Below are 13,371 nucleotides of genomic sequence, written 5' to 3'. Positions count from 1 at the left end.
TACAGGGAGAAGTATCAAGAAGTATACTCAAAAGAGAAGTGCACTTCCACAAGAAGCAAAAACATAGTTTTGGTACACCACTTCATTAGTTAAGGTACATACTTTTGATTTTTATGAACTTTGTATTAGTTGGTTGTTAATCACATCTCAGAAAACAATATGAGAAATCAATATAAATTGAAGAGCTCAGTGATTCATATTGCAAATCTCTTTTCCACATGGCCTCATGGAAAGCAAACAATATATCCCAAGAGGAAAACATTAATTTCATAAGGCAAAATTTTGCTCAAGTAGACTTCTGACAGTCTCAGAAAAGGCTGCAGCTCCAGATTCGTATGTTTTTACAGAACTTTTGACTGACATTTCATAGGAAACAAAAGCAAGAATTGCACTCTTTATGAGTATTTTTGAAAATAACTCAGGTATGCTGAAAAGACTCCACAACAAACTGCCATGAAGTCAATACATGGGCCATTAAAAAAATAAATATTTATTTGTTAGTCACACTTTAGTCCTATACAGTGCAGCTTTAGAAATCATTTCAATTAATAAAATAAAAAATACCAGATGATACACGGCTATAAATAATAAGTTCTGAGCGTATTTTAGATGTCAAAACTGCTTATGCAGATGCTCTGATTGCTACTGTAGTGACATAAGGTGTGTTGTATAGAGGTACTTACAGCAATTAAAGTTGTTCTCTTCATTTGGCTCATTAGGCAGTGCACTGTTTTTACAATTTATTACATTATTTTCAGAACTAGAACAAAAAAAAAGAAAGCAATATAGTAAATTTGGAGATTTCTATTATTTCTCTTAACAGATAGCTTCTTTTCCCCTTTTAGACATAAATACTGGAAAAGCAAATGTTTCAAACAAAAGCAACAAACATTTTGGAACCATCTACTTATCAAAAATGTCAGGTACCACCTCTTTCACTTAAGTTAGTAGTCATATTTACAGCAGAGCTAGAATGTGCTTCTTTCAGTTAAGTTGTATAACATCCCTGCAGTAATCTATAAACAAAACTCCATGTTAAAAAATACAATTAGAATTTGTCAATCAAAAACATTCCTGACCAATAATATTTTTTGGTGAATTCAGTCCCAGTTCTTCTCTTTACCATTTCAGTATTCTATTGCAGTAGGTAAAGAATTGTTCCCCAGTACATCCTCAGGTGACAAAGCCTTGCATTCCTCTGACATTTGACTTCAAAACAGATTTGCAATGTTTCATGTAAAAGCTACTCTAGAAATACATCTAAAAATCCTATTTATTTAATGGCATAGACCATTAGCTTTAAAAGTATCTCATAATTTCTACTTGGATCATAGAATGGCAATGACTTTAATCCTACTACACTTTAGCAGGAAAAAAATAATCTCTAAATAAATTAGAAAAGTTTACCACTAAATGCAACTTTCTAATTTAAGTATTTGAAATTAATATTTCTAGTCTCCAAGATGCACTATGTTGTTTCAAAACATACATTTTGATAGAGTCTCAGAGACACTTAAATAATTTCACTGCTCCCAAACTGCATCAGTAGTACACAAAACATTTAAAACTTTTAACCCATCATTTTTTCTTAGAGGAAACAGGGCACAATTATTTAAGAAAAAATGCAACATAGACAGTGGAACGTTTGCATATTTCATGGAAAAAAAGAAGTTAATTTAGTTCACATGCAAGATTATTTTCTACAAGGTTATAGCCCTGAAAAAAGGGAATGAGAAAGCCTGGGAACAGCCTGTTCCTCCACACCTCTTTGACACCAAGGCTACAGGAATGGTCTATATACGCTAACAGTGCAATTAACCATACAACAGAATGCAATCAAGGATTTGTCTGAGAAAGGAATGAAGAGGATGAACCTTAACCTAAACACCTTACTCAGTTCACAACAATGTTGTTTTTCAAGTGTACTTGAAAAGAACACATATACTTGGGAAAAAAAAAAAAACTTATAACAAAATTTTTGCTTATTCTCATCCCCCCATCTTACCATCTTATTTCCTTGATATTACTTTATATTTTATTTCTATCCTTCTTCACAAACAATTTCTACCAGTGTTGACAGGAGTTGAGACTGTGCATTTACATTTATGGATGGACAGTTTTATTTAATTTACAACAAGCACAGGTAAGAATCCATAGATGCAGAAAAGAAATACTGTAATGCATCTAAAAGAAATTACTGCACGTAGCTTGTTCAGTTCTAGACTCAGGTTTAATATTATTCACACATAAAAGTCATTTTCCCCAGCAGTAAAATTTGATGAACCAGCTTATACCAAACAATTATCATGTACAGCATTTGGTAGCTATTGGGTCTCTCTTAAAATAAATTGTTAATCTTGCTGGGCTAAGAAAAAAATCACAACCTTAAATAAATGGACTTGTAAAATTCTCAGAATATGTTACCCTAGGGATTCATTTTAATGCCTATACTTAAAAGTCATTTTTCAGAAAGGGAAATGATCTCTGAAGTATGTGAGTATAACATACTATCTACTCTTTACTAACAAATAATAATTTATCTCACACAAAAATACAAAAAAAAATACACATTTTATACAAAACATCATCTCCTTCAATGCTTTGTCTTTGAATCAGAAAGCCCAGTTATGATTTCAGTAACAGAGATGACAGCAGAAGAATCACTGTAAAAATAATGAATTGTTCAAAAGCTGTTTAAAAAGAAAAGATAAAAAGAATATTACATGGAAATCCATTGTACATTGATGCCATACACAGTACAGCATAAGTTTTCACTGGGGTGAACCATACTTTGAATAAATCTCATTTTCTGAGGTGAATGGCAGAGAAATTCATTGCACTGATTTGAAGGTCTGCCTCTGTAAAATTATTCTCACCCAAATGAACATAGTATCTGCAGATAAATAAATTGAAAGTGAATTTAAGCTGTATAGTGGCAAATGTGTACATTGTGTCTTGTCCTTCTGAAATAAAAATAAATTACATACCATGTAATAATAAAAATAATATAATTAAGATCAGGAAAGTATTGAAGGCATACCCTCAGTCTAGCTCAATACATTTCCTTTAAATACAGAGAGAAATGAGAAAGTTAGGCAGAACTTTAATGCTACCATAAAATAAGTCTACACAGACATTTTGCTATGGCATTAAGCCCACAGTACTGTCCTATGAGACCTTATGCACCAATCTTTTTACTCCATGTTAACACTGAATTTTACTGTATGAAAAATATTTCTGGTGAAGAAGACAAGACAAGCTTTGACATCAAGGTTATGCATGTGCTGTTCAGACACAACGGCAAAGGATCCATGAGCTAATTATGGGACTAAGCACATTGTATCACACTATGGTTCAGGTCTCAGTCTGAAAACTCAGGTATCAGAAGTGATTCAGTTTAATGGGAAGAATGGTAACCAAGAAACTTCACATTTGTTTTGTTATTTTTTTGCAAATACAATTGGCCACTTCCAAATAAGAGTTTTTTTTTACTGTGCATTAAATAGACTAAAAGATCTACAAGAGTATGTTACATGTGAGGGTTGGCTTAGGAGGGCGCCTCTCAACTGTTTGGTAACAAAACCCAGTTGAGTCAGACAAAACGGCAGGTGTGAATACTTCCAACTCTTTCTAACAGTGGTTTAGTCTAATGTGTTCAAATTCGTACTAGAAATTACTTAAATACTTGGTCACCAGTAAGAAACAGTTCAGTAGCTATCATCTCTGAGTTGGCGGTTACCTCTTCCTGCATAGTACCACACAGAGACTGGGCTTGCCATGTTAGCAGGAATACCAAAAATCAAGTTGGGATCAAAAGCAAAAAACATCTCTGCAGTCTACGTTGGCCCACACAAGCCATTAACCACACTTTCCATCCAACAAATTCTTGCACAAGGAAAATTATTTTGCTTTCTGTATTACAGTTTGGAGTAGAATTTCTCAGATGGTCTTTTTAAGTTCCTTCCAGTTCCAGATTCTACATATTACTGATGTGAAAAGAAAACTAAGAAGTGTCAGCCACCACAGGGAAATCTCGAGTCTATACAGCAGCAACTTCATCAATAAACTTTAGAAGACAAAAGGAAGCAAACTGTTTATTAGAGAGAGAAAGGATACAACAGCTTACAATGCACTGAAAATACTGAAACGTTTGAGCAGAAAACTCATATGTAAGATATTTGCCATTTTCCCACACTCTGTGGGTTAGTTTGTGATCTCAGAACAAAGACTAAGACAGGAAGCAAAACAAGAACTGCCCAAAAATGGTAGTATGGCTTACATTAGTATAGATCAGTTTCTAATATATCAAATATTAATCAGAATTGTGATGACTCCTAACTATATTTCTAAACCACATTTTCTTAAACAACAGAAATAACATCTCATAGTCTATATTAGACATGGACACAACAGACCCTTTTAGATCTTCAGTTTTGTTCATCAGATCAGTAAGTAAATACAAGTATTCTGTTCTGTGTAACTCTTCCCTTGAAGCACGAAACTGCTTACAACAAGAAGTATGCAAATAAATAAATACATAAAATTCAAAATATTTGGAATTTATGGTATTATCCCTGGTTAAAATAAAAAGTAAGCAATGCTAAGAAGCTATATGCAATATTCTGTGGATACAACAGAAGGAAGGGATGCCACCTAAAGGGACCTGGACAAGCTTGAGAAGTGGGCCCACATGGACACAATGAGGTTCAACAAGTCCAAGTGCAAGGTGCTGCATCTCTCAGTCCCAGACATGAGGATATACTGAAAGAACTCCTTGAGAGCCACCCTGTGGAGAGAGACTTGGGAGATCTGCTGGATGAAAAGCTCGACATGAGCCAGTCGTGCACACTTGCAGCCCAGAAGGCCAACTGCGTCCTGGGCTGCATCAACAGAGGAGTGGCCAGCAGGGGAGGGAGGTGATTGTCCCCCTCTGCTCTGCCCTTGTGAGGCCCCACCTGGAGTGCTGCATCCAGGTCTGGGGCCCTCAGCACAAGAAAGATGCGGGGCTGTTAGAGCAGGACCAGAAAAGGGCCATTGAGATGATCAGAGGGCTGGAGCACCTCTCCTATGAAGAAATGCTGAGATAGCTGGGGCTGTTCAGCCTGAAGAAGAGAAAGCTCCAGGAAGACCTCTTTGCGGCCTTTCAGTACTTAAATGGGGCTTATAAGATGGAGAACAGCTTTTTACATAGGGAGAAAGAGATAGGACAAGAGGGAACTGTTTTAAACTAAAAGAGGAGAGATTTAGATTAGATGTTAGGAGAAAATTCTTTACTCCTAGAGTGGTGAGGCTTGCCAGAGAAGTTGTGGATGCCCCATCCCTAGAAGTGTTCAAAGCCATGTTGGATGGAGCCCTGGGCAACCTGATCTAATGAGTAGGCTCACTTGAAACTTCAAGATGTTAGGATTGAAGCATGCAAATGATATAAATTATGTGGACACAATTACTTAAAATGTAAGCACTGATGTTATGATAAGGTTACACTGAGAGAGCACTTAGACCAACAGGCCCCCATTTTGCAGAAGGCATTTTCTGCATTTTATCAAAAGAATAAAAAATGATTGCAGGTACAATCTTCATATTGGTTGGTAATATATTGCAAAAATAGTAATTTTTAGCACAAATTTCAGAAGTTTGTTATGTTCCATTCAAGAAACAATCGTTCTTAAAAGGAGCATGTAAATGGATTTTATAGATAAAAGAAACATCAAATCAAATGTTAGCAGATACTGGAGATCAATACAAATGCAAATAAATACTGGAGCTTTCTAAAGACTTAAGCTGCCCTCAAATCAATTTTAATAAGAGTTAGGCCTAGATGTATGACTACAATTGCAATTTTTTAGATTGTGTTATTTATTGAAGATAAATTATGCAGATGAAAAGTCATTTTCTAACTATTCCAACAGTTTCTGTTACTTTAAGTATAATTTACTTGTAAAATCTGTAACCTCTGTAACACTGAGGTTAATTGCTAAATGTTCAATTATTGTAGCACAGCTGGTAAATGTAGCTTGGTTGTGAGTGCACAGAGCACACAAGACACAAACAAGGGACAGAACAGCATCAAAAGCATCCACCTCTGGTATCTATGTAATAATGTTTTGGTAGCTACAGTATTCTTCCTTGATAGTGTTTTGGAGCTGCAGTATTCTTCACATTCAATGTGAGAGGGCTGCTGGTGGTGTATTTTAAAAGTCAGTTTCTGCTTCTTTTGTTGAGAATGAATCTGATTGGTTACACATTGGTTATCTTTCCAGTAAGCTGACTTCTGCTGGTGGTGGTTTCATTTTGTTTTATTTTTAATCTACTATACTATTCCAACTGACGTTTATGAATGTTGATCTATGAATAAATAATTATAAAATATAGTTGAAGTGATGGAAGGCTAGAGAAACAGATCTCTGTAACTAAATTACCAAATATGAGAATGCAGAATCTAAAAAGACTTAGAATTAAAACTTTTAGTCCTTGGCTGAAAAATAGAGTTATTAAAAGGACGATTATTAAAATAGTGCAATTCGTAATGTCTGGCAAGTTCCAAAAATAGTATTAGATATTTGTGGTCATCCTTTCTCTATGCTGAACCATTTCAAAAGAGTGCCATAAAGAGTGCCAAACCTGTTCTGGATTGTCTCTTTCTCCTTTAACCTTGACTATGAACAGTTCTAATCTACATCTCTCCTCTGCAATGCCCCTAAAGATTTCTGCCTGTTCATCTAAACAGCTTGGTATTTATCTCACTGTCTAACAATTAAAGATAGTGAAGACAGAAATACCTCCTTTTGGACTGTAAGTTGTCTTAAGCATAGAACCTTCTTTATGATACACTTCTCCTTGACTCTCACTCCAAATTACTCTCTGTTTTTCAGTCTGCCATTTTATTACCTTTACCACACTTACTTTGAACTCTCCTTCACCTTCCACATTGCCTATGCTAGAAAATCTGTCCCTAGTCTGTTTAAGCAATAAAGTCTAGACACAAAATTATATTAACTTATATCAATATTTCTGCACTAATATCCCCTCATTCTCATTTGCATCTCCAGGGCCCTACTTAACCTGTAACATTTTAGACTTCAGCACAATTAGAATTCTCTAGACTGCCTATTTATAATTAAAAACGTGATCTCACTGTTACACCTTCAAATACACCTAGAGTCTTCATTCTGAGATTCAGAACTATTTCTTTTCTTTTTCAGGTCCTGGTGAACTGGAGTCTTACTGATATTTTCTGTCAACACTTCAGTCACCTAAGTCACCATGATTGCCCCTATCCCAGCATCAATATTTCACCTTTCAATTCTACTTTGTATAACACTTCTTCCACTTAGCATACTACTATCATTTTTACCTTTTACACTATACTTGTCTTTTCTCCACTGTTTGAATAAATTATCTGTAAGGTATTTCAAAAATGTTACACAGTCCTACTATATTTCCCTGTTTCTTAGCCTGTACTTCTTTACAACTGGTATGCACACAGCTATACACAAATATGTAATACTAATGAAACTGTACAACTCATTATAGTATAATTAGCAATTGCCATTTAAAACTTACCTGAATGTTTGCTCTTGCTTTACTTGCCTGGCTTGATATATATGTTCTGGCTGAGTTAAGCAACTTGTGGATTCCAGCAAAATGACCCTGGAATATGGCAAGTACACTTAAACACTACGTTTTACTAGCAGAATGAGGAGAAAATCTAGCTTTTTTCAAAAATTAAAAAAAAGCAAAATTTCACAAACAAAAACAATGTGCTTTTCAAGACAAATGATATCCATATTTTAAATTGGAAAAACTATTCTAAAGTACAATTTATGGTATGTTCTATACTAATTTAAATGAGTGAAAATAATTTCATTTACATTTGAACAGAGAGACCTAAAGTGTTTTTGTTGTTGTTGTTTTGTTTTGTTGTTTTTTTTTTAAGTAATGTGGGAATCTATTAAGATACAGGAAGATACAGAAAATTGTCATTTCCCTAATTAAACACAAACAAATGCTTCACTTTCATTTTTCCTAGAAGATTATGATCTTGTTTCCTTTTGTGTACATTACATTGTGCACACATTATTTCCATTCTAGGTAATGGATAATCCACTCATCTACTGCTAGTCATTATTGAAGAACTAGGTTTTAGTATCATTGTAGAATTTCTGTTACATGGCACCAGCCATTGAATTCACTCATCTGAAACCAGACCTCTGCATTTTCTCTGTACTTACAAAGGACGGTAAGAACAGAAGGAAAATGACAGAGTGCATAGTAAAAATACAGAAGCCAGTGTCAGCTAGCATAGCCCCAGCTGTGGATCTGAATTCAAACTCTCCAACAGAGTCACAATAATTTATATCAGTGTTAGCTGATGTTCTGCCCAAGATTTTAATCTGCCATTAAAAAATAATAATACTGATGGTTAGTGACTGTAGTGTTTCATAGTACAGAAATACTTTTTCTATTCTTGGGTAAAAAGTAGCTGCTTCACAATTTAATGGATTATTTTACATGTATTCAACTAATTGTCTTAATGAAATACAAGCTTTCGGTAATCTTTAAAATACCTAACTATACATAAGTATTAAAAGCTCTGAACTGAAAAAAAAAAAAAAAAAGGGACATTATTTAGCTGATGAAGCAAGTAACACCTAACAAATAGCAGAATACTAGTTCTGGTTTAGGATGCATAACTTACAGCTTTTGGAAATATATGGCATTTGCTATATATTTGACACAAGAACAAAGAGACTTTTTAATTTTTCTTTTTCTTAAATAGTACTACATTATACATCAGGTTTTAAGATTTTTGTCCCTCTTTTCTGTAGAATGGCTACTTCCTTGGTATCACAAGTGCATTTCCTAGTTTTATTTGCAAATAAGCAATACTCACCCTCATGGAACACTAGATATTTTTAAAAACTTTAGCAAAATGATTCAAAGAATCTTTATTCGTAGATTACAGGTTCAAATATGGTCCAAATTGATAATTACTTCACATAGTTGTCATGTAGCTGTTGAATGCTACATATAAAATCAAACTATTTAATCACCTTAATCTATTCTTTCTGAGAGCTACTGAAATGATAGAACTGATTACAGAAAGCCTGAATGACCACCTCAGTGACTGAAAAAAAAAAAGACAGAAACTAAACAAATTCATCTGATTCACACACAGGAGGCTTATGCCAGTGCACATTGTTGGAGCAATGAAAATAATTCTCTTTACAGCTGCCTATATCAAACCTATTCTGTGGATGAAAGAGAAATTTCATTCACAGCCTATGGAACATATTAAATAAAACATATTAAATAGATCAATAACACAAGTTAAAATGTTATGGAAAATGTACTTGTAAATAATCGAACTATATGAACCCATATGTAGCTTTCCAGATTAAAAACAAAATATGGAGTCACATCACATAAACTGAGATTCCAAATGGGTATTCTATGCCTTCTGTATTAACAAAAACATTTATAATTCTGTAGTTGTTACATCTATGATGAATACAAATGAAAAATTAGATTAACTGATAGTGATGCAAGCCTCAAGGCAAAAACATATTTTTTCTTTTGCATGCTTAATAATTTAAACAGCAGGATAAAGGAGATTGGGGGAAAAAAATAACGAACTATTAATTAACATGGCATGTTTCTCTCTGGAATTCTGCTGGACCTCAGCCAAACACAAAAATAAAAGTAAGGTTCATGAACTCCATTTGATTAAAGCTCTAGCTTTATTGCTTACACTGAGACGGATTTCAATTAAGACTTATTTATCTTCTTTATTCATTATGATAGCTTCCACTTCACAGTGCTTGTAACAATTTGGGTAATGTAAATCCCTATCATTTAACCTCAAGGTTTTACATTTTTAAGCAGAAAATGAAAATTATGGAAAAAGAGTAGATAAAACAGCATAATCAGTATAGTCTTTATAGCATTGTCTACCTGAATATGCCATCAGTTCTGAAGGGATTAGTAACATTTAGGACAATTTTCTTCAGCTCATAACATGGGGATTTGCATTTTAATATATCCTAAAAGAGAACAAAAAATTATATAAATATAAAAAAATTGCAAAACCATGTGCATTGGAAATACTACAAGGAAAATATTACACAGAAGTATTTGTCTACTGATGACTACAGAATTCACATAATTAAAATGCTAATGTTTGTTGCCAGTAGAGTTAAAGCCTATTTCATTTTAAACATGTTAAACTTCATCACCTTGTAAATACTCTTCAAAATGAAAGCACAGAGACAGGAACCAAACTATCTGCTTGACATGTTCTCCTTTTTTTCTCCTGTCCCAACCTTCCTCTCTAACATCAATGTCTACTGCTATGGTATAAAAACTGCCATTGGAAAAAAAAAAAAAAAAAAAGAGAGACTCACATAAACTCCAACTAGTTCAGGAGAGGTTCCATCCAGATTTGCTCAAAGAATGTCTGATAACAAATGCTGGAAAGCACGCCTGTCTCTGCTCTCACTATTTCTGGGGTGTATCTTAAATCTAAAGACCATTTAAATTAAAAAGCACAAATAAACCTAGCAACATCTAACAGAAGTTGGCTATCCACCTACATCTGACAAGTGAAATGTCAGATGAAGACATTTAGGCTCTTAAACTGAAGAGGTATATCACCATCTCTGCAATAGAATTTCCAAAAGTATTCATATGCTGAAAGAAGTCCAGATTTATTTTCAGGGCAATCAGTTCCAAAAGTTTTAATTTGTTCTGTATCTATGTGAGATTTACATCCTTAGGCATCTTAGATATTCCTCTAGACCTTTCTCTGCACATACGCAAGCTAAAATTGGAAACTTGAATATTAATAGGTCAAAGGCAAACGCTGATCGTAACTGACCTTTTTATTCTTACCTCAGTTCACTTTTGATTGATACAACATACATCTGAGCAGTATTTTTTGTGACAATATTAATCTCATACACAGACTTACAGCAGGCTCAATATGCTTGACTTCAGATTTCAGAGAGAATGTCAGTGTAGCACCACCTATTCCACCCACGCTCTTTGAGATCAGTAGCAAAACTGCTTCAGCAGGGCGCAGAAAACGACTAGTGAATTCCACGTTTATACTTGTTTGTCTCCTAGGCAAAATAATAACAATAATTCTTTAAATAATTAGGCACAAAATTGTGACTCAAGAATGACTCAGAAATGTCATTTTAGGAGTGTATTTTAGTCTTTGTAAGGGAAGGTGGCTAGAAAGTCACTTGATTCTTCTGAAATACTTTGTTATAGTTTTATCTCCTGTTTAAGAGCACCTTAAAACATTCTCATAAAAGAACTATATGGATTGAAAAAGAATAATAAAAATCCTTATTGCTTTTTATGCCCTCAGTATGTAGCTTGATTTTTCTTCCCACACACTAGCACAGAAAGTTCTCTTATAGCATTGCCCTAAGCTAACAACTGATTTACTTTATGCTCCCCTATTTGAATACAATTTTGTATGTTAAACAACTGGACATCCTGTTATGTATACTGTGAGGCAGATTTAGAAGTTCTTAATAAAATCCCCATTGAAGACAGAAAGAATTGAGAAAAAGAACCTTCAGAATAATTAGGCAAAGCTGAATACTTTAGAGGTGGAAAAAAAAAAAAAAAGTTTTCTTGCATAAGCAACAGATCAAGTTTCTATGGGAATGAGGTAACCTGAGTTGCATTAGTCTTGCAATTAAAGCAAGACTAATAGACAAAAGTTTAATGGCTGAAGCTCTCACTTTGAAGCTCTCAAAATCATTCTATAGTACTGGGATTAACATCTTAAAATGGAAGGTCATAAAAGTTTTAGCATGCAGGACCATTCTAAAAGCCAGAAAACTGTAAATTATAGAAGTATTCTGCCTTTCTACACAAGACCAGTGCATAGAGAGCTTTCCCCAAATAGAAAAAATTCTATCAACAAAATATTTAATATAAATATAAAATTCTATCAACAAAATTCTCTCTCTTTTATTGGTTATAATTCTACATAGAAAGATAAAAAATAAAGCTATTTGTAGTTGTCAAATTGCCAAAGTTTAAGGCCAACATAAACAAATAGATAACATAGTCTGTAGTAGTTGCAGGCCATTATGTGCAACCGTCACCCCTCAATTGTATCTGATAAGTACAGAGTTTCTGTAAGTAAGAGTTTTATTTTCTTCCCTTCAGTAGCTAATCACTTTCACTACTTCCAGTTTGAGTTTGTACAGCTCCAGGTTTAAGGTGCTGTTTTTATAAAAAGTTTTGTTCTGTTTTCTTTGCAGTTAAGCAGGTCCCTTTCCCAAGAAGGTATTTTTAAATGTTGATCAAGTCATCTTCATTACTTCTCTTGCTACGGTACCCAGAAGGTTATAAGCTTAGAAGTAGCTTAGAAGTAGAAGAAGCTTAGAAGTAGCTTATAGATATGTCTGCACCACCCAATAGAGCTTATAGACCTTCACAGTATCGTTGTTGTGAACTGCAAATCTATATGGCATAGCGAATTGCCCTGGAGAATGAAAACATCTAATCAAAGATTATTTAGGTTATATGAAAGATCTGATAGTCAGCTACACTGATAATGTTCTGACACACCTCAAAAGCCAGAGGAAAACAACAGTATGGTCTTTGGAAGATTTTACCGATGTTCAGATGCTTAGGATTTAAGTCAATTTCATCTTGGCCAATTGATTTAAAATACTCATTCTTGGCAGATATTGGGTGTCAAGGCTTTGGTAGCAGCAAGATGCAGAAGAAGCCTCTCTGAGAAGAGACCAGGAGCTGCCCTGTGTCAGACACAGACAGTTCCAGCTAGCTCATTATGGAGCCAGCATGAAAACATATATAAGAAAGAGGAAAATCATCTGAAAGGCTGAGGTGCAAGAGAAAAAAGGCTGAGACACAGCAGAGGGAACATGAAGGCCAGAGAAGGAAGGGGAGAGGAGGTGCTCCAGGTGCCGGGGCAGTTATTTCCCTAAAGAACATGGAGAGGATCACATTGGAGCAGATTCTACATTGCAGCCGATGGAGGACCCCATGCTGGAGCAGTTGGATACTTCCTGAGAACTGTTGCTCATGGAGAACTCATGCTGGAGCAATTTTTTTTCTGAAGGACTGCAAACTCCTTAGAGCAGAGGAAAGTGCGAAGATGAAGGAGCAGGAGAGAGGAACTGTTAGGAGGAGACTGAAACCACCCACTCCCTGTCTTCCCTGTGCCACTCGGGAGTGGTGATGGGAGAATGTAAAGGAGTTGGGGGATGGAATGAAGTTAGGCCTGGGAGAAGGGGGTGGGAAGGAGGTAAGGTGTTTTTAAAATTTTTATCTTAGTTTCTCACTTTTTGTTTTGACTGTGGTTATAACTCTTAAGCAATC

General features: G+C 34.7%; 1 protein-coding gene across 9 annotated transcripts in view; it reads right to left on the bottom strand.

The window, feature by feature from the left end:
- The window catches only part of LOC308187861 (cilia- and flagella-associated protein 47-like), a 307,333-nt gene that overhangs the window by 192,201 nt on the left and 101,761 nt on the right, over positions 1–13,371 (bottom strand). For 8 of the 9 annotated variants that reach the window (XR_013944960.1, XM_080576253.1, XM_080576256.1 and 5 more), the window contains 4 exons: positions 10,970–11,120; positions 9,955–10,043; positions 7,564–7,650; positions 684–760 (listed from right to left, as the gene is read on the bottom strand). Coding sequence is in view for 8 of the 9 variants with exons in the window: in XM_080576253.1 (XP_080432379.1) it covers positions 684–760; positions 7,564–7,650; positions 9,955–10,043; positions 10,970–11,120 (404 nt within the window). In the remaining variant the exon portion in view is untranslated. The remainder of the gene's footprint in view (positions 1–683; positions 761–7,563; positions 7,651–9,954; positions 10,044–10,969; positions 11,121–13,371) is intronic. The other variant, XM_080576254.1, reaches the window with a different exon arrangement.

Source organism: Anser brachyrhynchus (genome assembly GCF_964034855.1).
Source record: "Anser brachyrhynchus genome assembly, chromosome: 1".
NCBI classification, from domain to species: Eukaryota; Metazoa; Chordata; class Aves; order Anseriformes; family Anatidae; genus Anser; species Anser brachyrhynchus.
The sequence above is the reverse complement of the archived record's forward strand: the minus strand, read 5'-3'. Positions and strand labels throughout refer to the sequence as shown.